At 44.2% G+C, this 24980-nt stretch overlaps 2 protein-coding genes across 6 annotated transcripts; both read left to right on the top strand.

The window, feature by feature from the left end:
* The first annotated feature begins 2348 nt into the window (after positions 1-2348).
* On the top strand, positions 2349-5106 carry LOC105904279 (adenosine receptor A3-like). Its single transcript, XM_012832137.3, has 2 exons — positions 2349-2468; positions 2841-5106. The coding sequence occupies exon 2, from the start codon at positions 2959-2961 to the stop codon at positions 4168-4170; it is 1212 nt and encodes a 403-aa protein (XP_012687591.2). The 5' UTR covers positions 2349-2468; positions 2841-2958; the 3' UTR covers positions 4171-5106.
* Positions 5107-7444: 2338 nt separating this feature from the next.
* On the top strand, positions 7445-24832 carry LOC105904290 (tumor protein p53-inducible nuclear protein 2). 5 transcript variants are annotated; one of them, XM_031565928.2, is made up of 5 exons: positions 7445-7537; positions 18519-18899; positions 19467-19538; positions 19923-20052; positions 20591-24832. In XM_031565928.2, the coding sequence occupies exons 2-5, from the start codon at positions 18776-18778 to the stop codon at positions 20862-20864; spliced, it is 600 nt and encodes a 199-aa protein (XP_031421788.1). In that variant the 5' UTR covers positions 7445-7537; positions 18519-18775; the 3' UTR covers positions 20865-24832. The 5 variants fall into 5 exon arrangements, with proteins under 5 accessions (XP_031421788.1, XP_031421785.1, XP_031421787.1 ...); XM_031565925.2 differs by lacking the exon at positions 7445-7537 and adding an exon at positions 9895-10143; XM_031565927.2 differs by lacking the exon at positions 7445-7537 and adding an exon at positions 14123-14682.
* Positions 24833-24980: the final 148 nt, after the last annotated feature.

Raw genomic sequence — 24980 nt, 5'->3', positions numbered from 1 at the left:
TAAATGTAAAGCAGAACTGGTAAGATATTCACCAGAGGGGGGCAGCCTAGATCCAAATAGTGTGTGAGTGTGAAGGGTAATGAATGATGTCAGCTTGCTGCAACTTTCTCCCATTTCTTTATCTGTCTGCCCCCACACTTCCCCACCACCACCCCCTCACATCTCAGAGTTTGGAGCAAACTGGCTAATTAACCATCAGCATGATGCATCATCGGCATGCGTCAGCATGATGCATCATCAGTATGCGACAGCATGATCACTTGACATGAGGTCAGTAACCTAACTAGTCCTGAAATAAAACATCTATTTTACTGTCCGTATTTCCTCTGTAGAGTGTGTAGTGGAGTTTGATAACAGTTTTCAGTAATGGCATTTGGGATAGTTGGATCTGGAGAAATTGCTAGACCAATCCTCCGGTTAGGCTCGCTAAAATAAAACCCTGAAATGTCTGTCTGTGAAGGTGATGAATTAAGTCATGATATCTGACACAGGATATTGAATTAGGTATTGGTGAAAGATGAAAATGATGAAAATGTCACCAAAACACTTGATGTTTTTTTTTTGTAATGTATCATTCAAATCAATCGAAAGGCTGCAAATCCCAGCAGTTCTGCAGTGTTCTAAATTGCATGCATTTCAAAGCCTACTCTCCCTCACAGTAAGACCTTCTGCAGTCTGTCGCTCAAAATGACCCTGGTCTTTAGTTGTAAGTATCCGGCCATTAAGGGAAAGACACATGCACGCACACACATGCTGCTAGAATGTGTTCACCCGGAGCGTAAAGAGGCAAAGTCATCATGTTATTGGCCCAATAATGATGAAAGTGCAGATTCTTTTAGTGTCCCTCTGCTCAGCAGTGCTGCTGGTCTAGCTGATGGAGGTTAGGACATGGAGTGGGCCTTGATCTGGCCAGGCTAAAACAGCAGGGGTGAGATAAGGTAGGCTCTGCATGGGGAGAATCCCTCTGGAATTTAAGCTTTACCATATGGGGGAATCTCCGCTCAGTGAGAAGCCAGGAATTCACTTAATGATCCCTCACTTAAAGAGCGTGGGGGCTTTACCCCCCATACCCCCCCCCCCAGCACCCCCCCCCCCCCCCCCCGGAGAGAGAGGGAAAAACAACAAACCAGCCTGTTTACATCATTTGGGTTTACTCGCATTTGTTTAGCACTTCTGATGAAGTAGTTAGCAGGTCCCTCATTGGCATAGGACTGCAAACAAGCATTTTGTTTAGACCTTGCTCTGAACCAATGAAGTGTTTCTTTGAAAGGGAACGGTATTTCTTTTAAGTCCAAATGAAGACACACAGGTGAATGTACACATTAAACGTCATCCATAATGGCAGTAGCTAACCTTTATGAAGCATAGGCCCTTTAAGAGGAATAACTTATACTGCAGGAAGAATACATGTAAATTTAAAATGTAAAAGATATGCTTCTTTACTGACACCTATACTTTTATAGTTACAACAGCAAGAGATGACAGTGGCAGTCACATGAATAGCCCTAAAAGGTGTTTTCATTCACATTCACACACAGCTTCGAATGGTCACGTTTTTATCCTCTTCAATCCCTCCCCCAAACACACTCGGTAGTCCAGGATACAAACACTGCATGCATAATCTATACTCTGCATTAACATCAAACTACTCGAAGGCCATGTTTTGAATTTTAAATGAAAAATGATGAGATGCTTTTGGTAAAAGAAATAACAGTGACAGAAGGAAAAACACATCACAGCTATCATGCTACCATGACAACAGTCAGTTGAACTTTTAGGGACTGTGTTTGATCTCAGTCCTGTCGCTCATATCTTCCCTTTCAAAATGAACACATCAAAACATCTCTCCCATTTTGACTACCTTGGCTCTTGAACTGCCTCACCAAATGTTGAAAGCCAGGAGCCATCAGCATGAGTACACAGGTGGGCCGCTGACGAGGCTGGCATCATAGCTCGGATTTTCTCCCATGACCACAAGATAGGCTATTTGATGTCATTAGAATCCAGTTTCATTGAAGTTTGAAAAGATATTCAAATATGATCTAATTTGATAAAATATTTTATTAGGACAGCGGAAGCCTGCATTTTAATCGCTTTGCGAATTTGTTTACATTAATTCTCCTTCATGTTTACTCCGAGTAGGCGATACAATTACGTCAGAATTTTGTGGGGAACAGGTCGGTCAGGCAAGTAGCCTACAAACGGGAAGTGCTCATGAACTATACCTGACATGTTAAAATTGGCAAAATTTAATTCTACAGTTAATCTAGAAGATGTTGAGATAGAAACAGGATTAGGTTGAAATAAAACTGATTTGAGAAGCGTATATAAATTGATCTTGCACAGCTGCAGGGAGGGGAGTGTTTCCTTAGCAGCTCGTCTCTTGGTGAAGTCAGGCGTACGCACCTGCCAGCAGTGATTCATATTTTTGAAGCCACTGAGAAAGAACTGATATTTCGCTCCCGAAGGTAAGTATTTCCCCTCAGTCTTACGTTGCATTACAGTTTTACGTGTTAACTTGGCTGAAACCTGTAGCGTGTTGGTGATATGTCTTGGATGCTTTCCCTTTAGTTCTTAATTTATCCTTAAAGAGCAGACGAAATTATGGTAAATAACGTTTGTATGTTTTGTTAATGTTATAAATCGGTTCAGTTGTAATGTTATAAATATGCATCCTCAACTCGAGTACATTTAATAGTATGTGAAAAGGAGAGTTTTTTCACTTGTGAAAGGTAGAATTTTTTTACATTTTATATGGACATAAAATAATAGTACGAAGCACTACAAGTCTGTTGGCTATTTCAGTCTGTGTCTCAAACCCTATTTATGTTTTCTAACAGGTAATGGACATACAATGGACAATGGAAAGTAGCAGTCATTTGTGATAGCAGATTATGTAATTATATGTGCATATTTCCAGACGTTTAATGTGGAGTTTATTTTAATGGAAGCGCAACCATGCAGAGTAATCATACAGCTGTCACCAGCCATTATCAGGTGCTGAGCATCTTCCTAATGTCATTCCTGGCTGTGATCATTACTGTGGGAAATGTGCTGAGTCTGACCGTTTTTCTGGGCTCCAGACATTTCCGTAGTCCGCAGGGATTCCTCAAAGTGTCCCTGACCTCAGCGGACCTGGCAGTGGGTGTTGTTGTGGTGCCATACTCAGTGTACAATGAGATTGAAGGTCTGGTGGCATCATGGGGTCAAAGTTCTAGCTCAGGCGCTAACATTTCTGATGAGGTCAGCGTGTCTGAAGGCTTTCAGCCTTGCTTCATCATGGGGCCCGTATTTGCAGGCTGCACCTTGGTGTCCATCACCACCATCTTCCTCCTGTCCCTGGAGCGAGGCATCACCGTCCTCAGACCCCTGCAGAAGAACATCATTGTGACCAAAGAGAGGACTTTAGGCCTAATTTATCTCACCTGGCTACTGTGCTTCTCCATAGCTGTGTCCCCTCTGCTCATGTCTGAGGACATAACCTTGAAGTTTGACTCATGCAGCAAGATGTGCAACTACGCCCCCTGTCCAGTTGAGCAGCACTACTCCCCTCACAATGACAGTTATGACAGCCCATTGGCCAGCTTAATGCTTGTGTTCCCCATTTTTGATTTCACCATGCTGGGCACCACCTGTGTGGTCAACGCCATCACCTTCTCCGCCGTGAGACGTTTCTGTCGGCTCCGGAAGCAGGAAGCGGCAAAGTTCCTTGTGTCGAGTGGGCCGTCCTTCTCGGACATCCGCGCCGCCAAAACCATCATCGTCCTCACGGCGTTCTTCTGCGCCTCCTTCACGCCGGTGGCTGTGCTGGTGACGGGCAGCGTGCTGGGCCGGCGCTGGTGCCACTTCTCTCTCTACGCCTTCTGGATCCTGACCTGCAGCAGCGGCTGGAACGTGCTCATCTACAGCGCCCACGACCGCCACTTCCGCCAGCGCGTGCGGGAGCTCCTGCTGGGCCGCAGGCCCGTGGACGGAAGGATGAGAGGGAACAGGAGAGGGAGAGGAATGAGGAGGTGGTGGAGGTACCACCCCGCCGTTGAGCGCTGCCATGTGGGAGGACGCATGACAGTGATGGGGGACACACTCAGGCCAGAGTTGGCCCAGGCTTACTCCTCGTACCAGGTGGACGTCAGCTCACAGCACGAGCTGACCTTAAGCACACTCCATTGAGAGGTCCTTCATCCAGTACTTTATTCACAGGGGAACCCATGCACCGCACATTTGCTAAGTGTGAACAGGGGCTGACAAACAAAGGGTTTTATATGACATTTTATTTACAAGTAATTTACAATATATTTATCTGGCTATTGTATCAACATTTTGGTCAGTTTACACCAGAATTGTGTAATATATGGCTAATGTATCTTTATTTATCAATGTGTTTTAAAGCATTATAGATCTTTTTCTCCAACCCCACTTGCAACATCAGCCATGATGAAAGGATATGACTCATTTCAGATTTGTACGATGTCGTAAAGTAGTTATTTACTCCAGTGTATTCATGTAATCCCTCTCTGCTTGTAACTCTTGTGTCACTAACATCCTGACTGGGCTTTAACATGGCCCTTACCCCCTTCAGCTTTGCCTCACACATGTGACATTCTACGGTGGTTCAGTTTCTGTTTATCTAAGTGTCACTGTAGATATTAGGTTTAAAGAGCAGTCTGCTGGTGGGGTGCCAGTGGCGTGCAGTGACTTGAGGGGGTTGTCTTTGCTATGTCAGCCATCTTAAGCCAGGCTGGATGAGATGCAACACCTGCTGCCTCCTCTTTGATGTCTGATCTTGTTCTCTGTGTGCTGTGCATAACATTAAACACTTGTCAGTCGGTGCATTGATCTTTTGTATTTGTTTATGGAGGGTCTGAGCGAATGGCACTGTACACGAATCCTCCGCCTGTATTACAGTGACACGTGAAACTCATGTTTCTAGTAAAGCTAGTAAAACTGGATTGTTTAAATAAATGAAATAAATGTTTTACGGATGCCTACTCTCTCATGTTCCCTATTCTCTCACCACAGTACATCATACAATTACTGGTGACTCTTTACATAAGTAAACTACAAACTACAAGAAGCTCTTGAAGACCCAACTCTTCAGAGAGCACCTCCCCTCCTAACTTGCACTTCTACTAGTACTTAACTTGCACTTACAGCAGTTACATTCCTGCACTTTTTTTTCTATTTCTTATGTAAAACAGTATTTATTGTTACACTAGGTCTCTATTGCTCGTAGCTTGACTGTTCTCTCCCTTTTACATCGCTTTGGACAAAAGCATCTGCTAAACGACTAAATGTAAATGTAAATGTAACATCCCAATGTGAAAAGTGATCATAATTATACCACATGGCCAAAAGGAAAGCTAAATCATAAGATATAATCATTTAGGCATCGTAGGCTGTATTATTTCTTACACCAACATGTGCATAACAGTATCCAAAATGCTAGATAAATACAATACTGACCTTTTGGCCGCAAGCAACATTGTGTCGCCTCCATATATAACACGTGTGTGTTTCAGTGAGTCGTTTGTGCAATAAGAAACTGACTGCAGTCAGCCTTGTTGTTGTTGTTGTTGTTGTTATTGTTGTTAGTCATCACAACGTCCCATCGTCCCCTCACTATTCATGGGTGTGTAGTTGTACACAGGAATGTTCAAAGCTGTTGTATAACGCCATCTACTGGTTTTCCTTACACATAGCACATTAGTCGACAGTTGCCACTAGATGTCAGTAGAGTTCCATATCTGGCAATTATGATGACTGTTAGTATTGAAGGGTTATGCTTAGGTGTTGGTGTATAAAAACAGTCCGCTTTGAAGAGAGTTGTTGTTGGTCATTTCATCACCGACCGCCATGAATGTATTTTATTTCAAAAGCGCAGATAGCCTGCAACAAATAATAAAAAAAAAACACTTCTAAAAAGATTACCTGGATGTTTTTGCCAGTTCTTGTGACTGATAATAGCGAAAAAGTTGAAAGTTGAAAAATATATATTTTTTAAGTATTTATACTCTACCTAGAAGGTCTTTGAAAATCATGTCCGCTCTTATCTTTGACAGTGTTTTGACGGAAATGTAGACAGTGACATGTTCCACTTCACCCCTATACTGAGTTGCCACCCAGGGGTGTGCCTGGCATCTCATTCACCGGTATGTCTGTATTCATCATTACAATTAAAAGAGGAGAGACATGCCCTGGCTTGTTGCATGCTTGGAATGTGAGCAGGAGGACACAAAAAAGGTCATTGGTGTTCTGTGGACACCCGGTAAGAGATGGAACAGCCCATCCCACAGCCAAGTTCCAGGAGTTGGCCTGCCATCGCCATGGTGATCGAATGACACCATTGTTGATCCGTCTCCTCACCCAGGCAGGTTATTTTCCTCTCTGCCTGCAGGGCACTCTGCTGCTTACAGGGCACTCTGCTGCAGTGTGGGCTTTTGGGAGCTTGCCTCAGGCATGTCTTATTCCAACCTGAACCTGTTAGGACATTTGTCATTCGAGTTTGAGCAACGAAACGTGTTGTGTCCCTGGAAGAGAGGGGTAGAGTCCAAAAAACAGCTTTCAGAGACCTCCACTTAGGACAATATATGCAACAATGTGTCACAGTTTGTATGCTCTGCATGTTTTAATCTGGCTTGTTGCAGTATGATGAAACGTTAAATCATCCGGTGACAGTGCAGGACCGTGCTGTGGAATGCAAAATGACCCACTTAAGCACACAAAGACTAAAGGCACAAAAAAGCCATAACTCTGGTCAGAACACGAGGAGGGGACTGACAGACGGTGGGTCAGGGTCTGGCAGAGGTGCAGCGAAAGGGTAAAAGGAGATCCTCCTCAAGTGGGCCAGGAACCATGCCACAGGCAAGTTTAGATTCCGGAGAGAAAAAAAAAAGTGAGGTATTCACTGTTTCTTGTCAGACTCGAGGTCAGCTGAGCCTGAGTTCTGATGTTTCATGTGAGGAGTTAGGGGAGAGGTCACACTGTCCTGTGAGACCTGATACACTCAGCAACATCTGAGCTGATGGGTGTAATCCACTTGCACTGCATAGGAACAGGTTCTTGTGAAATAGTGGTTTTATGTGGTCTAATAGTGATCTTTTTGACCAGTGAATCTTGAACACTAGTGATGCACTGGTTAACAAGGGTGAGCATTAGTACTGAAAACATCAGTGGATCACTGTGACACAGAAGACACATACAATAGTAATTGGACCCTTGTCTAGTGGTATAAATAAATGTCTGGCCACCCAGCTGAGACCCTTGTGTTTATGAGCACCTGGGCTGCATCACAGCTGGGAGAGATACAGAGACATAGATAGTGTGTACTTGTGCCAGTTACATTGGAGCCCTTGGCTGAACCATCAGTAACTAGAGAGGCCAGACAAGCCAGGATATTTCAGGCCTTGACACAGAAAGGTTATGCAATCTTAGGTTTGGGTTCGTCCGATATGGCACGGAGCTGTTGACCTGTGAACCATTGCTCTGTCAATCCTTGAACTCATCACATTCCCCCTGAGTGCGAGAAAGAAAGAGAAAGGTATGTGTACGTGTATGTGTGTGTGTGTGTGTTTCTGTGTGTGTCTGTGTATGTGTGTTTCTGTTGTTTGTGCGTGCTGGTTTGTCTCTGTGTGCATCTGTGTATGTGTGTTTCTGTTGTGTGTGTGTGTTTGTGTGTGTGGGTGTGTGTGTGTGTGCGTGTGTCTCCGTGTGTGTGAGTTTGTGTGTGTTTGTGTGTAAAATTGTGTGTATGGGTACAAAATTCTATGCTAAAGCGTCAGGTAGACAGTTGTCACCACATTATTCTTGGAAATTAGATGGAAAAGTGCATTATTTAGCAAGTACATTTGCTTTTTCAAAAAAGCTTTCATCCAAAACATGGGAGTTTCAAATGAGATTGCCTGTCAGGCTGCTAGGAAACAGCTATGTCTATATATGAAATTAAGAAAAAGTTGTTTTAGACTGGTGTCCCTGGGTGTCTCAGATTAATCTGCTGTTCCTGTGGTTTGTGAACATGCCGCAGTGGGGATGTTATTTTTAGTCCGGAGGCTGTGTTTTGTTGTGCTGCTAAGGGGCCATTGCTGAAATCTCATCTTCTGTTCGTGCATCTGGTGATCCCTTTGGAGAGTGCAAGGGGGAAAGGTTAGAGTCAGAAGAGGAACAGACAGCAAGAGAGAGAGAGAGAGAGAGAGAGAGAGAGAAAGAAAGAGAGAGAGAGAGAGAGAGAGAGAAAGAAAGAGGGGGGGAGAGAGTGAGTGTGTGAGTGAGTAAGTGAGAGACAGAGAGCGAGAGGGGAAAGAGAGAGAGTGTGAGCGAGAGAACAGCGCTTTCTCATCAGCTAAGATATCCTAATCCACCGGGGGGATTAAAATAGCCCACTAGTTAAGTTTCATAACATTCCCTTTGTGGAAGTGTGTGGCCTGGGCCTGAGTTGTTGGAACATATCCCCCAGTGAGCACAGTCTGTCCCTGGGTCCCTGAAACGTTGGCCAGGCCAAGCCAAGGACACCCTCGCTGTAGCTGTTTATATTAGCCTTGTAGGGACACACGCATAGAGGTCAGCCTGAGTGGACATGGAAGGGGACCAAAGTTAGACTCGGTCTCTAGTGCATTAGCAGGGTAGCTCTCTGAACTGAGCGCTAGGAACGTCCTAGCATGTCTTCTTCTTACTCACTGCTTCTGGTCCTTTTGTTGTCAGTGTCCACTTCCTTTATCCTTCGCTTTGATCCCCACATCCTATTAATATTACATCCTCTCTCTTCCTCTCTCTTTCTCTCTCTTTCTCTCTCTTTCTCTCTCCAAAGCTCTGCTGCCTGGCCTCTGTTGACTTTCTCTTTTCCATTTAGCTGAGACCTTGAGTCCCGGCAGGCCCCTTGATCCCGATCTCGGTTGTTCTCGGGCCTGTGTCTGCTGGGACGCAGGTGGGAGTGGGACTGGGCTGATAGGCTTGGGCGCTGTGACTGAGACGCACAGGAAATAGCAAGCCTTAAAAGGGATGGAGACAAAGTCAAGCCGCAGGCTTTTATTATTATTGAAGTGCCCATGGTATGATGTCTGAACAATGGGTCCAGTTAACTCACTGCTGTCAAAGCTCATAGATATAAATAGGAACATTTATACATGTACATAAACATGCGCAAACTTGTGTATTTTCACACATAACAAAAACACTGAGCTAGCTGTCAGTTAGGATATGTTGCTGGCAATTAAAGATGATGAAGGCCAAAGATATTGCAGGATGGGATGTTTGTCAATTTTAGTTATTGTTTAGATACTGTAAGACCCTCATGGGCACAGATATCCTACTTTCTCCCCACAAGACACCAAGGACTAATGGAAAAGCACATAGTTGATAATATGGTATATATAGTTTATGTATATAGTCAAGTGCAGTTTAGATTAGCTGCAGACCTGACTGCCTATACTGTGGACATCTGTATGGAAGCTCTTGCTAGCTAAAATTAAGTCTGAAAACATCCCATGAGCTTTGGGTGTCCCTGACCGTCTTTTCTGTGCACGTCCTCCTGAGTCAACAGAGAAAGTCAAACACGTGTTTTTTTTTGGACACAACATCTGAGGACAAGAGGTTAACAGGGGCAGTTCACCGGGTGTCTGACTAACAGGCCACTCTCTCCACAGGTCCATAGGACAAAGTCTGGAATGACTGAATGTACATGTGTTGTGTTTAAAAAATGGGGAGTCGTGCCCAACTACACGTCATGGTGCCTCACTGTTAAAACGTGTTCTCTTCAGATAGACAGAGGCCTAGGCTGTAGCCATGTGATAGTAGAAGAGGAATGTGCCAAGTTCACACACTAATCTGCTATGAGTACCGTTTTATCATGACCCTGCACCCTGACTAGAGAGAGAGAGGGGGGGGGGGGGGGGGGGGGAGAGAGAGGGAAAGAGGGTATGAGTAGGGTTGAGGACGAGGCTGAGGAGGGGCACCGTCAGAGTGAAAAACAAAACAAAAAAATAAGGAAGGCCTAGGTGAAAGAGAGAAAGAAGTTCTCATAGGCTGAAAAATTTAGACAAATACATTAAAAAACAGAGTCTCCAGAAAGTCTCATAGCCAGACAGGAAACTATGCAATAAGGGAAACTGTGATCATTACCGATATCTGGCCAAATCTGGACCACTTCCAAAGGTAATTACTTGCAGTTTTGTGTGTCTAAGTCAAAGTCTGTGCGTATCTGTACGAGTGTGCGTTTGTTTGCATATTAATGGATGATTTTGAATGGATGTGCACGTGTTTCTGTTAGTGTTTACTTGTGTGTGTATGCCTAATAAGACATGTTCGTAAGATGATAAGGTGTACATGGAAGGAAAGGCATTTGGCTCCTGATATGAGGAACCCAGGTTCAGTAAAGGAAAGCTCTTCCCCAGTGCTTTAACTCTGCCATGTGAGCTTGCTGCCATCTGAATCAGCACACACCAGAGCGATAAGCCAGCAGGGCTGGAACCAGCAGGTCCAGTGATGGGTTTGAGCGAATAGATGGCCTGGATTTCCCCAACCTGAATCTGGAGTTTCTGCATCTCTGCCTGCCTCTCTGCCCCTCCCCCGCCTCTCTCTCGCTCTCTCTCTCTCTCTCTCTCTCTCTCTCTCTCTCGCTCTCTCTCTCTCTCACGCCTAGAGCTGGTTATGTCATCAGGTTTCAAAGCCCCTTCATACACTACCACAGAGATCTCCGTTTGAGATCTTTATCTCTGACACCATACCTGTCCACCCAGGAAATCCTGCTTTCTGTTTTTAGTGCAGAAGCCTCCAGTCTCTGGGCTGTCACATGATCCTCGGAAGTAAGGGCAAACGAAGGACAGGCAAGGTGATAACAGCATCAGGAATATCGGTTGATTGTGCTGTTTGCTCTCACAACACTGTTCTCTCTCTTATCTGAAACCAGAAATATTTTCTAACAGGAGTGTAGGAGGTGTAACAGACTGTAAAGTCATAATGTTGCATCACAGTTTCCAACAAAACCTTCAGTTCACACATTCTAAAGAGGTAAACACACATGCTAGATCAAGCCACAGCTAACACCAGCAACCCAAGACCCAGCTAGGTCTTTGTACTTGGGTGTATATGTACATTTACATCAGTGCAATAGAAGTCCTGACTCTGTACCTGCCAGCCCAGAGGCAACTCAATTTCCCAGAATACACTGAGAGGCGCATTCTCAGCTGAAGGTGACAGGGCAAAGACACACAGGGAGAGACTGCCACACCTATCAGCTGATGGTTGCCGTGGGATATGGCTATCCCACAGAGCAGTGTGACCTTTCCCCTACTTGCACAAACTCCCCTCAGGTGTGTGTCTAAAGAACTGCAGGAATTTCTCTTTTCTCTCTCCCTCTGTCTGTCTCTCTCTCTCTCTCTCTCTCTCTAGCCAGCCGAGACATGAAAATCTACGAAAGCAGAAGCCTCAGACAGAAAAGAAAGGAAGGAAGGAAAAAAGGCTTAAGGGCAAAACTGATTAGTTAACCTGATGGGATGCATTCTTTTCAGTGTTATTGTTTTGTTTTGTTTTTGTCGTTGCTTTGTCTCCCTCTCCCTAGCTGTCGTCAAGGAATACTACCCTAGAGTTGAACACTCTAAATAATGCCCGTGTTGTTTGTGCATTGTGCATCTCATGCAGTCGTCCATAACCTGTACATTGCCGTGTCAGAAAGAAATCATTAGCTTGTGGGTCTCAGTGACCAGGTCAGTGCCTGTAAATGTGACACTCTGGAAGAGCGAGGAGAAGTAAACTGTAGACCTGTCGTATTGTGTCGCTCACGGTAACACTAGAGGCCTCATCTCAGGCCTCGGGTGACTCATGGTCATGTATTGCATTCCGCCCGCAGCCTGGCCTTCAGGCACAGTTTTGTCGTTTGGCATATTTGGCATTTACACACAACGCAGGCAATGTTTGGAGAGACAGAAGGGAGTGGTGGAACAAAGCAAAACTTGTTTTTTTTGTTTGTTTTTGTCAGTTAATGACAGGAACAGTCACACACACAGGCATAGACACATACAAACAAGCACACAGACAGGCAAGTACAAACAGAAGATACTGAGGGCGTTCTCTCTGTGAATCACTTGCATCAGCGGGACACATTTAAAGACGTGCCGCGGGTCAAAACAGTTCTCTGCTGAAGGGCATATTGGCTCAGACTCAGAGCTGGGCACAGGGCACACACACACACACAGCACTGTCTGTAGCAGAGCATGGCTACCGGCTCTCGTCACAATGTATCAATACGCAAACGAATACATGTACACCAAGTAATGAACAGATTGACTCGTCCAAGTCAAACGGCTACAACGGAAAGTTATACATGTTATCAGTACATCAGATTCAGCATATCATTTACTTTTACAGAATGTTTCAGGAAGGCACTTGGTGAAACCTGCATCAGATATGTAACAGATATGTTACGCGCACACCTGACCAGTTTAGTGCTTATAGCATCCTTTTTAATCGCTCAATTACAAATGGCTGGCAGCAATTGTTTGTTTGTACTGTGAAGTTCATTTGTTTTTGTTTTCCTGTGCTGGTGTTGCTGCTGCTGTGGCCCCTCCCACTGTGCAGTCTGCCTCAGGCGTGTCATGATCGCAGGCCTGGTTGGCCAGTGCTGTATCCTTGAGTAATAGGCTTTAGCCTGCCAGTGGACCATAAGCCCTTCTTTTCCCTTGCAAGGTTCTCTCTGTGTGTGTGTGTGTGTGTGTGTGTGTGTGTGTGTGTGTGTGTGTGTGTGTGTGTGTATGTGTGCGTGTGTGTGCGTCCGTGTACGCATGATTTGTTTTCCCTTTTGCAGTGCTGGGTGTTAGCGCTATGATGATTAGTGTTGTGGAGTGACACTAGTGGTCAGTTTCAGGACAAACCCAATCCATGAGCCTTTGAGTCGGAGTGAATACGTAACACGAGGAGGGGAAATAGTGGTGACCTGTTACATTATAGTTCAAAGGTTCAACATGTAGTGTTGAGTGTAGCTTAAGTAAATCTGGAGGCATTATAAACACAGTGTTTCCCAATACACTTGTACATTGTGTTCACATAGTTTGTCTGTTTCAGATCTTACATTGCATTTACCGATGATCTCCTGACCATAGCAACTATAAACTAATGACACCTTAAATAAAGAATCAAGATGAATAAAATGGTACAAGAGTATCTGGCAACATTACTTTTTCACTGTTCCTTCAGAACTGCATCATACATCAGATTATTTTTGTCAACAAAAAACACCTCTTAATGATAACTGGTTAAGGGAAAGATTCAGTTACATGAAAGGTCAATTACTTTTTTTTTTTCAGTGACACGCCAATGACAAGTTATAGCTCTGAACTGAAGAAAATAGTCAACCAGGGTCAGAGTTGGGACTTCATAAGCCAGTTAACTTACTGTGCCTGAGTGCACTGCACACAGCTAAACCAACTCTGTATAGATAGGAAGAAAGAAAGGGTTAGGGTCACAGTTCTGTACTTGCTATGACCGAAGGCGACCACGGCTGCTCTGAAAAAGCTCCAAATCCTATTGGGTGATCAAATGCTGCATTCACACTTGACCAAGTCCCATTGGCTGCATTCTTGTCAACGGCCTCACAAGCCCCGCCTTGTCAAGTGAGAGTGGGGGAGAGGGATAAAGAGAGGGAGGGCTCTGGCAATGTTTACAAATTGGATTTAAAGGAACAGTGAGTGCATTTTAAGCTCTTTTTCCACTGCACTATTAAGTGATGTCCTATAGCATCCACATTTGTTCTGTTAAATCGAAGCATTGTTTTTTTATATATATAAAATATTTTTTTATATAAAATATATATTTTAAGGTTGTCTGCACATATTTTCACCCTTTGAAGAGGAGATGACTAGCATAGTAGAAGTAGTTGGAATGGGGGGAGTTTAACAGTAACATCTGTTTGCTATGAAATGAGGAGAGTCAGTTAGCCTTAAGTTTTCAGGACCCTTATACATTGAAAGCATGTATAAGGGTCACTGTGAAGGAATGCAAAGGATATTGTATAATGCATAACTGCCACTTTGACAGAGATTAACAGATTCAAAAATATGACATCACACTCATTGAATACTGATGCCTCTTGTGTGACATAAGTATTATGTCACATCTAATCATTGTTCAGACCTTGTTTACTTAACAGTACAGAGTGTTTGCCTGATAAGTCAGGATGTTGTGGTGCGGTGCTTGATGTGACAGCAAGTCCAGTCGCAGATAAAACTGTTCTGTAACCTGATATCCCAACTGGGCACAGTACAGTAGAAAAGACTCTGCATCGCAGGTTGACTCCCCACCCCCATCATATTACCTTAAGGTCCAGCTTGAAGCTTGTGTAATATTCTGATTGGTTCGAGGACTCGAGGGGGTGTGACGATGGGCGTTGCTAAGAGTATTGTGATCTCGCAATCAGCTGTTTGTACGTTCTATATTCTGATCCGAGGATCAGCTGGGCGCAGCAATAGCATTAGGGAATATCTGCAGAAATTCGTAAAAAATAAGCAGATATTGTAAACTTAACACCAGTGTAAACGCAGTTTTACACATTGCACTTCTTCTAAGAAGAATATATTTTTATTTGTATTATAGTGTATTACTACCTCATATGAAGCTACCTAAAGCTATGCTTTAAGATTTTACTGTTGTTTTTACTGTTTGGTCATCACGTTTACAACTTGAATAATACAGCAAGGGCAGGTAAGCAAAACCAACACCGATGTCAAATTTGGGTTGTCTCTAGTCTTTGTGAGTGATGGAAAATAGTTACCGTTAGTCATTGGTTCGGTGACAGACATTCTGAGTCATATTGTCTCAAAATACTCCTCAGTTGATGTTAGCTCAATTCGAGAAAAATGGAATTGCTCGGAGATTAAAATATGTTATCTACATTGCAGAAACCTGTATAGCTTGTTGTGTTCCAAATGACAGACGCTAGCGACAGTAGCTAAGCTAGCATTTTGTTCTTTTGTCGACATTCCTTTAATAGGTCATCCTTATGGTTCGAATCTCTTCGTTGTCCTAAGCGGCTGGATTTGATGTTGCATAGAAAATATGATTTATTCTCGCTTGATTTCACGCCTTCGTGTCAAGTATTTGACGACAAGATGTGACTAATGTGAAGTAACAACGGTCAGGTCCTGAGATGCCATAGCCTATAATTTGGTCTCTTTGAACACGGACACTAAACATATTCACAGAGAATAAACATACGTCGATGTTTATGCTCTACGCTGATGTATTTATGGTTGTAGGGTAGATTCAATTTGGTTGTGTGAAAATATCGATTCCGATATGGTACAGCTGATTCAGACTGTCATTGCTATGACCCCTTGGTTCAGCTCACAGACAGATTGAACTTTACTTTTCGCCAAATCCTGTTTAATATTTTGCATATATCTATTAACTTGTTATCCAAATGTACACAAAGCCTAGTCTTTCGAAATGGTGCGCCAAAGGACTGCAGTTGTCCGTTTAGACGTGCCAGTAATCAAATTGCAAAAAAAATGTAAACACAGTCTATATTAAAATATATGTTGTGTTTTGGCGTACTTGCTGCTAAAAGAAAAGCATTTCAGTTATCAAGTCACTAATTTGTTGCTATTTGAGGAAAATCGTCCAGTATTCCCTCTGCATTTTCTTTTTTCCTCTATGCTTATTTTCCGTCCGCTCTGTTGGAGAGGTTGGACCAGCAACATCAGTGACGTCAGTAATACTCAAAGCATAGCTCTTGTTATGCGTACCAGGCCCAACCCACTGCATATTTTAGATGTCCCGCCCACTTTGACGGTGACCTATTAGCCGATGCGCTCAGTGTGATATTTAATTATTATTAGAAATAATTGTAATGATTGACAGGTTGCTTCGTGATATAGTTGATAATAGATACACTACTCTGCCATGATCTAAAAATAGGTGATATAGGGCTAAATTTATAAAACACTCATCACTCCTTCTCAGACATTGACTATCATGTAATAATTCACGTTATTATTTTCTTTCACCAGGGGTTTATCACGCTAATAATAATCAAGGACAAATTGTTATTGGCACTGGGGAGAGTGAAAAACCTGGTATCAACCACAGAAATTCAAATCTAATCTACTACTTACTTGTCTTATTCAGAGTTCAAAATGAAATAGAATTTAGACTTTAAAGGTGAAATCCATTACTTGCACAATTATATCCAAGGAGTCAAGGATCAAAGTTGATTTAACACGAACCACTGTGACATATTTTCATTTATGCCACTTCATTGGCCCTTACTCAACCACTTGACCTTTGTGAATATATGCATGCCACTGAGGGTATTCAATGACTGTACTGTTCAGCTCTTATGAGAAGTGCTCAGTTTGTGTCTACAGACAGTAGGTTTTATTTACATGCCTATAGAGATAACAGCAGTGGTGCTGCACAGCAGGCTGATAACACTTGCTAGGCAGAGAGCCTTGTGGTCTTTGAAACAGGCCATGGTTGAAATGCATTTAGTTCCTCTGTCTCGTGCCGGTATACACATGCATTACTCTGCTAGTCTCATTGTTCAGTGTGAACTCAGATAAATATGTGGACGTGTAACATCCACTGAATGAAAAACAAAAAAGTGACAAGATGTTAAGATAGCCTTTATGCTTGTCACAATGTTTTGACCACTGTTGTCATGGTGAGCTATTGCTGAACCATTTTATTTTGCTTAAACATAGACAACTCCATTCAGATATGGAATGTTTTTATTTTGCTTAAACATAGAAAACATTCAGATATGGAATGTTTTTCACTTTGCTTAAACATACAAAAAAACTCCATTCACATACGGAATGTTTTGTTTGGTGCATCTGGACCAGTCCCATGAGAATGTAACTATTTACAAGCTGCTGCAAGGAAAAGAAGATCCATCCTCTTCCCTCTCTCTCTCTGCAGACTGCTTGTCATTTATCAAAGAGGCAACAGGAAGTGTATAGCTCTCCTCTCTGGTTATCCTTTCATGATGGCTGATTTTAATGAAACCCCATGATTCCACATGACAGAGTGAGAGGGAGAGCGAGAGGGAGAGGCAGGACTCTCTTCTCTCACGCACATCCCACGAGTGAAAACAAAGCAGCACCAATGTTCAGGGAGCTTTCCTGTAGGCTGTGTGCATAAAAGATGCTCTCCATCCATCCAGGGCCCTGCATCTTATTTTCACCTTCTTTGACATTCTCTCCCCTCCCTTTGTGCATCTCTGATTCTCCTCCCCCCATTCTCTCCCACCTGCCCCCCCATTCTCTCCCACCTGCCCCCCCATTCTCTCCCACCTGCCTCACATTCTCCACAGCAAATTTCTTTCCCTTGTGTCTACTCAGATACTTTTCCAGTGTGTGTCAGCTCATTCTTACATTATAATCTCCCAACACATGCTTTGTTATGTTAGTTTTCCATTGCAAGGCATGGGATCAGTATATGGCTGTATATTGTGCAATAAGAACATACATTAGCATGACAACTAATCCACTTGTACCATATGGGGGATGGGCGCCTATGCATGAGTTTACTCATGTCTGCGTTCACGTGGTTATGGATGCAGCAGGGTTTGTGTCTCCTGAGTGGATGATTGATGTATTATTCAGAGTTTGTGAGACTGTGTAGTTCCTGTAGATCTACCACCTGGGCCTCAGTGCCATTCAGTGACTCCAAACTGGCCTGGTGATATAATTAGGATCTTTGAAATATCCGGTGTTGATATTCTTAAGATCTAGTTATACCCCCCCCCCCATGCCTCTATGTGCCCCCACTCCCTCCCCCGAACCCAGGGCCAGAGGCTTCCCCTCGGCAGATGGGATCTGGACAATGGTTCAGCAGGATGGCCAGTTTGCCCAGTACATCTTAATGGATAACAACAAGACATTAGACCGAAGGCTATTTAGAGCAAGAAGGGTTATGAGCAGCACTAAGGGCTCTGTGAGAGCGTGCTTGTAAGACATTTTGACTTGGTGGTTATTTCACAGCTGCCATGGATGTGTCTTGCAATCGTGCTCATGTCCCATCTGAAATTAAACTGACACTTTGCTCCCTTCTGACCCTGAGTGTTCCCTGATGATGACCCCATCTTTCATTGTCCCCATATAACGTGCATTCCTCTCCTAATGCAATTCAATTATTTGAGGGTATATGCCTCGTTAATAATAAAAGTAAAGAGAGAGGCCATCTGTCAGCTAATGTATATTTCCTTTTTTGTCTCAGCCCATTTTCTGCTGGGCTTTTTAATTTTCCCCATACTCTCCTTGTACGGAAGCACAAAAGCTGTGGAATATTGCCTGGGTCAGGATTTTGGAAAAGGAACTCTGAAGGCTTACTCAGCTTTTTCTCATTTCTTGGAACCAGATGCCTTAACAAATATCGAAACAGTAACACATTAGTCATTTCAAGTAGCATTCTGTCCTAAGGGGCGAGTCAAAACTGAGATGCAAAGCTGCAAACTGCAAACCTGAATCTGACGGTTTGAGCCGTGTGTTTTATTAACAGTGTTTTTCTTGTCTCTCTTTTATGTGTTTCTCCCATAGGCCTTTGCATCAGTACCAAGTAAACCCTTAAACTTACACTTGAAAGCCCTTTGGCTCATTGGGATTCCTGTGTCAACAAGGGCTTGAATCAAAAGAGGCCAACACAGCATTTTCACAGCTTTTATTGTTATTTGACCTTCGACCTGTTAACCTAAAAAAAATAAAAAAGCGAAAAATAAGAAATATTTCAAAAGGCAGCTTTCTCTCAGGATCACATCCACCCGCTTTACTACTTTGCTGCCCTCTACTGGCTGACGATGTTTCAGCGCCTCAGCAGCATGCTCTTCGGAGAGGTAGAAGATGTGTCTGCCGAACTCAAGGGACCCAACCCGTGTGTGAGCGACGCTGACGAGGAGGGATGGCTCCTGGTCAGCCTGCCAGGTGAGTGTCCTCTGGGTGCGTTCACACTGGGGTACGGGGGTCGGGGGTCGGGGTGGGGGGCAGTGATGTGGTGTTCGTTTGGCTCTATGGGGGATGCTTGCAAAGAGGGACAGGCAGTGTGACTCTACCTGTGGGTTGGGTGCTGTGCTGTGCTGGGATGAGAGAAGGGTGTGCTGTGGCATTGAACGGGCTAGAAGGAAAAACAGTCAGAGGTTGTTTTTGTTTTTTCTTTTTTTTTAAATGGAAAGGTAAAGGCAAAACAACCATCTAATAATGGTATTCCTATTTTCTATGTTTTGTACTGTTTCTTTACCCTCCTTACCCCCACTTACCCTTCATTTGGCTTAACTCCCCCTTCACCCTGGTGTATGCGTGTGTGTGTGTGTGTGTCTGTGCTCACCGTTGGCCGCCACCCCACGCCCACCTGCATGGCTTCTTGTAATGTTATTTCTCTTTGCCCCATTTGCCCCCCCATTCTTCCTTCTCATTCGTTTTTGTACCTTCACCTCACAACTAAAATGCCTCCACCCCAAAAAACCTCGGCTTCCTCTAACGCCGCATTTTCAGAGAATAATGATTGTGTGATGCCGGGGGAGGGAGGAGCCGAGGCGCCCTCGATAGCACAGTCCCTGCCCGACAGTGAGTGTCTGAGGGCTGGGTTGGAGCATGACGCCACCCCCATCCCCACTCCCAGCGGCCCCTCCCTTCCGCCTAGCGGTCGCCGCAGGACTAAAGCTAGCAGGGCTCGGGTGGCAGACCTCCCCTACCCTCTCCAGCCACCCCCCACCTCCTCCTCCTCCCCTTCCTCTTCCCCCATTTGCCACGCCGCCCCCTCCTCCTCCTCCGCCGGGTTAGTAGGTGTGAGTGGTGTGCTGCCCAGCCCCGCCCACCGCCCTCGCAGCTCCGTCCCCATGTCGCCGGGCTCCTGGAGCGACTGCAGCGGCGGCAGCAGCAGCGGTGGGCTGGAGCGCTGCGGCATGGACGAGAGCTGGTTTGTCACCCCTCCCCCCTGTTTCACTGCAGAGGGAGCCACGGCCGAGACCAGCCCCATGGAGGACCTGCTCATCGAGCACCCCAGCATGTCCGTCTACGTCTCCCCCGGAAACCTGTCCATGGTGGAGGAGAGCGCCGCAAGCCTGGCAGGCAGCGTCAGGTGAGGCACCGTCTTAGGGCGAGCAAACGCCAATAGTTGAGTTCCTGTGGCTCAGCTGGTCGTGTAGGGCGGTAACAACGCCAAGGCCAGAAGTACAACACACTGGAAGCTGTCATACTAAGATTTATACCTGTACTTTACTACACTGACTTGGTTTGTCAAAATGCTGCTTTCCTTGTTGGTTAGAAACCAAACTAAAACTCTTCTCTACATCATTAGATGCACACAGTTTGCACTGTACCAACAGTATAATAATTGGCATCCGCTATCTCTGTCTCCCTGTCTCTCGCTCGAAAAAATGATGTGTTGCCTTTTTTGCTGGATAATCTTGAGGAACAAAGTGTACATTTAGTTTGGCAACAGTTTTGCATTTCCTGTGTTTTGTTTTTGATTGAAGCCACACTAAAACTGTTCTTCACATAATTAGATTACAATTGCACTTGATTTCACTCCATCTACAAATATAAATGTTGGGATCATTCACATGTCATTCTCCCTGTTTGCCTCCCTGTCTCTCCTCTCTCCTCTCTCTGCCCAGCAGGATGTGTGAGTCAGCCACGGCAGCTCTCCCTGCTCCCCGGACCAGCCTGCCACCAAGGGTGACTCGCGGGGCAGCCGCCCAGGCAGGGGCCCTGGCCAAAGTGACCAAGGTGTCGCGCGTCCAGCGCTCCAAGGCCCGCGTAGAGCGCCGCCAACTGGCTCGCAACCGCGTGCAGCGCCAGAACCGGGCCCGCGAGCAGGTGCCGCGCCACGCCGCCCACGCCCGCAAGAGCTTCCTGCACCAGCCATGCCAGCGCAACATCTGCCACTAAGGAGGAGGGGGTCGATGTCCATGTCGAGCCCACCCCCCCCCCCCGACATCGGAGGAGCGGAGCCGTTTACTCAGAGGGCATTATCACCCCCCAGCTCACCCCAAATCCTTTGCCCTTAGCCCATAGATAGCCCACATATTCACTCATTCACCAGTAGAGCCTGCACATTGTCCCTCCTCTAGAAATATCTTTATTATGTATCGTCTGTGTTGCTTTAAAATGAATTTGTGTGAGGAGTAGCTGTTACCGTCCACATAAGACATAATATGGTACCGAGCAAATTTTGTCCCTCCAAATTGCACCATCTTTACCATCTCTTATATTTTACTCCCATCGCGCCGTGCTTCAGGATCGTTGCTAAGCCTCCTCTACGCTCTTAATGATGTCAAAAGCAAGCTTTGCTCATTTTTGCTTCAGTGTCTCACACACCCTAAGTAGTCTGGCTGCAGGCCCTCCTCGAACGAGAGTCGCTGAGGATACAAAAGAAAAAAAAGTTTTAGATGCACCGTCTCTCTGTTATGTAGAAGGTAGCCTTCCTGATAAACATGCTCCATCGCGGTCAACATAATCACTTATCATGCATTTATCATGGGACTTGCAGTAACGTAAAAGCATACGCTCACCTAATGATGTTCCCCTGGGGAACTGAACCTATGATATTGGCAGTGTTAATGCCACCATGTAACATCTGACCAATGGAAGAGCATGTAAAGACAATTCAGCGTTAGGCAGAAAGGGAGTGTGGATGGGCAGAAGTTCTCCATAGGAAATCTCACATCCTTTATTTGCTTTTTAAATGTTTGCTTTGGGAATTTTGAGGACACGATTTTCATTAGTTTTGTTAATTTAGCCTAAAAAAAAAGGGTTGAGTATACCAAGGTGATGTGTGGTTAAGGCTGACCTACTCCTCGGGATTGTCATGCGCGTATCGCGTCTCACAGATAAAAATGGAGAGACAAGCCAAGAATCTTACTTTATTCAAATGTCTTAACTGTGCTAAGGCGGAGGAAGGGTCAGCTCTTAGCCAACACACAGAGAGTGGAAAAAAGCATGTAGAGGAAGGTGAGAGTGGGAATGAAACAGACTAAAGATGTCTCAGTGATGTCGAGGTGGCAGGGAAAGAGTCGGTGGAGGGGGGGGGGGGGGGGGTGACAGGTATTGGTAAGTCATGTAGCCTTTATGCAGCGGATGGCTTAAAGGTTTTCTAACAATTGTGCACATTCTCATCAGCACAAAAACAGACAAAAATCTAGACCTCCAACAAACAGTGCCATAACACAAGGGGACCTGTCCTTCCAATACAATTTTCATTGAATGTATGGAATGCAATGTCCCCAGTGTTAAGATATCACTGACATAAATAGTACATAGTTAAAGCCAGATGCTGCAGCAGGTTACAGGGTATGGTGGAAATGTGAAGGTCAGGGATGGCATTGAGGGCGACACTTAATTTTGTTTCATTTAATTTTACATCTGATCATTTGTTGGTATTAGAGCCATTTGCAACCATGGAGACTTGTGCCCATCCTGCCCCCTAGCTGTTGAAAGGTGCACTTGCAGTGCAGAAAGGCCTTTCCTTTGTTGTAATAGAGATTCTGGTGCATTCTGCTTTTATTTCGAGAACACTCCCGTGCACAACACTCACAGTCTGGCTAAACCTGAAGATTTACTAACTATAGGAAAACAACAGTCAAAATCAGGAGAATTGAGGTCTTATCTTGAAGACAATACTTTGAACTACAGTCTCGACATCACTATTCCTGAGTAAAGCATCTTTCGTCTTGACTGAAGACATTAGAATTGTGTGCTTGCGTTCACGTTCATTTGTGCATTACCTCGATGTTTCACCTGGACTGTGGCAGCCTTACAGTGTGTCTGCGTGATGCTTCTCGTGATGCGGCGCGTCTCTGTGCTCATCAGCGGGGTTGCTGGGTATGGGCGCATTATGGGTAAAGAAGTCAACCTCCACACAGAAACCCATTCCACTGATGTCATCTCCTTCGCCATCCATCAGTGTTACGTATCCCCCTCTCTCCTTGTGTCCCTACTTAGCAGGCTCTATGTGACAGTGTCCCCCACATTGTGAGCTAGCGTTCATGTACGTTTAATAACTATTAGACTAATTATGGTGCTGAAGTATATGAATATATACATATATATATATATACTAAAACTTTATATTATTTAAGACTTGGATGTAAGTTTGCACTGTCTAACATTTTATGGTGAGTCAAAGTTTTAGGTTTGTGTTGCGTGCTGAATGTGTCTGTTTTGTATGGGGTGGTAAGATCTGTGAGTGTGAGAGGGTATGCTGACATGCACGACTTAACAAAAGAGGAGTTGAGCTATAGTAATTTATTCTTCACGTTTATGTAAATAATTCACCGCTTCATACAGTTTGATGTCATTGCTTTCCCACCATGTTCCCCACATTGCTGAAGTATGTCACAAGATTTATAATTCAAGCCTTCTTGGTGCAGACCTAATGTATTGTTTCTGTCACTATATACTTATCTGTTATGAGTGTGGTATGAAGTTACTCAAAATCATCCTTCATTTTTTTCCAGTTTTATTTCCAGACACATTAGATATTGGGTTGGTACTTGTTTGTCGATGTAACAATACCCCTTGAGAGGGCAGAGGCTGATATATGATTTTCGTTTTGTTTATTTAGACTTTAATTATTAAGGATGTGTGCATGTTAGATCCTGTTTGCTTTATATCTCTCTCTCTGTGTCTGTTTTATCACATTCTTACATCTTCACTGTCAACTTGTAAGCTCTCAATGTTGGATCAGAAGAAAAAGAACAATGAACTTCCTATATATATATATATATATATAAATGGGCATATATTTATATATATGCCCATTTATTTTATTGACTGTATGTATCTGTATTTGATTTGGTCGCCTGGAGAATGTGGTGTGTGTGACTCAGCAGTGGTTCCCATTGGACTGTGATCAAATGATCATTCAATCTTTTCCGTGGTGGAGCATACAGCAGAGGATCCCTTCTGTCATGTGATCAAGTGATCGTTATCCCCATCCTGTTGGCCTCATTGGATTTTGGGGTCCTAATTTTAGGGCACAGGCCAGGGAGCAAAAGCCACTGAATCTCCAATCATCATAGAGGAGGATCGCTGGGATCCACCGGATTCAATGGGATCCACCGGATTCAATGGGATCCACTGGATTCAATGGGATCCACCGCAACGCTGCCTCTCCGGCTCATTCTGCTCCCCTTACTTGTGACTGTGTTCCTTGTTGTTTGTGTTAAGAGTTAATGAGAAGTGTGGGCTGAAGAAGGGCATCCAGTGGCCCATATGAGAGCAGAATAGAGGTGGGGGACTGTAGATGTGTGTGTGTGTGTGTGTGTGTGTGTGTGTGTGTGTGTGTGTGTTTGTGCGTATGTGTAGCCAGTGGGGAATGAAAAATAGGGTGGCAAGGGTTAGATATTGATTTTAAAGTATATGCTGACATGAACCATGAAAAAAAAATTAAAAAGCAACAAAACCATACAAAAATATGCTTGCTTGCAATTATCCCATGCTGTTATTTAGGACAATTGTTCACCTTATATAAAGTAAAAAAAAAGAAAAAGAAAGGGGTAGAATATCAAATGGGATTTTGTTTTTTTGTTGATTCAATTACTCTGCGCTCAGAGATGATGGCAGCTTTTGAAATAGGTGTGAAACCTATTTCAAAATGTATCCCCTCCTCAAGAACACCCCCTTAAAGTACGTATAGAGTTTAAAAAAAAAATTATTGGTGTATCTGATATCTATGGTGATTGTGCCTTTCACTACTCTGCGTGGTTTTTGCTGACTTTTCCATCCCCAATATGGGCAGAAGCCCACAAGCAGTAAAGACCTATGCAAACAATAAGAGTGGGGTTCCAGCATCCATTCAGAAATGCAGGTACCGGACAAAAAAAACAAACAAACAAAACAATAAACTCTCAGGTTGACACCTGAATCTTGACTCATTATTTGTGAGAGTGTGTGTGGGTAATGAGTATCTGTGTGTGTGTGTAAGTGTGTGTGTTTGTGGGTATTGTATTGTGAGCATGGAGGTTGGGTCAGGAGGTTGGGTGTGTGCATGTGTGCCTGTTTATT

The sequence above is a fragment of the Clupea harengus genome, chromosome 4 (genome assembly GCF_900700415.2).
Source record: "Clupea harengus chromosome 4, Ch_v2.0.2, whole genome shotgun sequence".
Classification (NCBI taxonomy): Eukaryota; Metazoa; Chordata; class Actinopteri; order Clupeiformes; family Clupeidae; genus Clupea; species Clupea harengus.
This window is presented reverse-complemented; position numbering and strand designations above follow the sequence as displayed.

Coding starts and splice junctions, on each gene's coding strand:
- LOC105904279 (XM_012832137.3), top strand. CDS start 2,959: ATGCAGAGTAATCATACAGCTGTCACCAGCCATTATCAGGTGCTGAGC.
- LOC105904290 (XM_031565928.2), top strand. CDS start 18,776: ATGTTTCAGCGCCTCAGCAGCATGCTCTTCGGAGAGGTAGAAGATGTG. Junction 19,539..19,922: donor AGCACAGTCCCTGCCCGACA/GTGAGTGTCTGA, acceptor GTTTCACTGCAG/AGGGAGCCACGGCCGAGACC. Junction 20,053..20,590: donor AGCCTGGCAGGCAGCGTCAG/GTGAGGCACCGT, acceptor CTCTCTGCCCAG/CAGGATGTGTGAGTCAGCCA.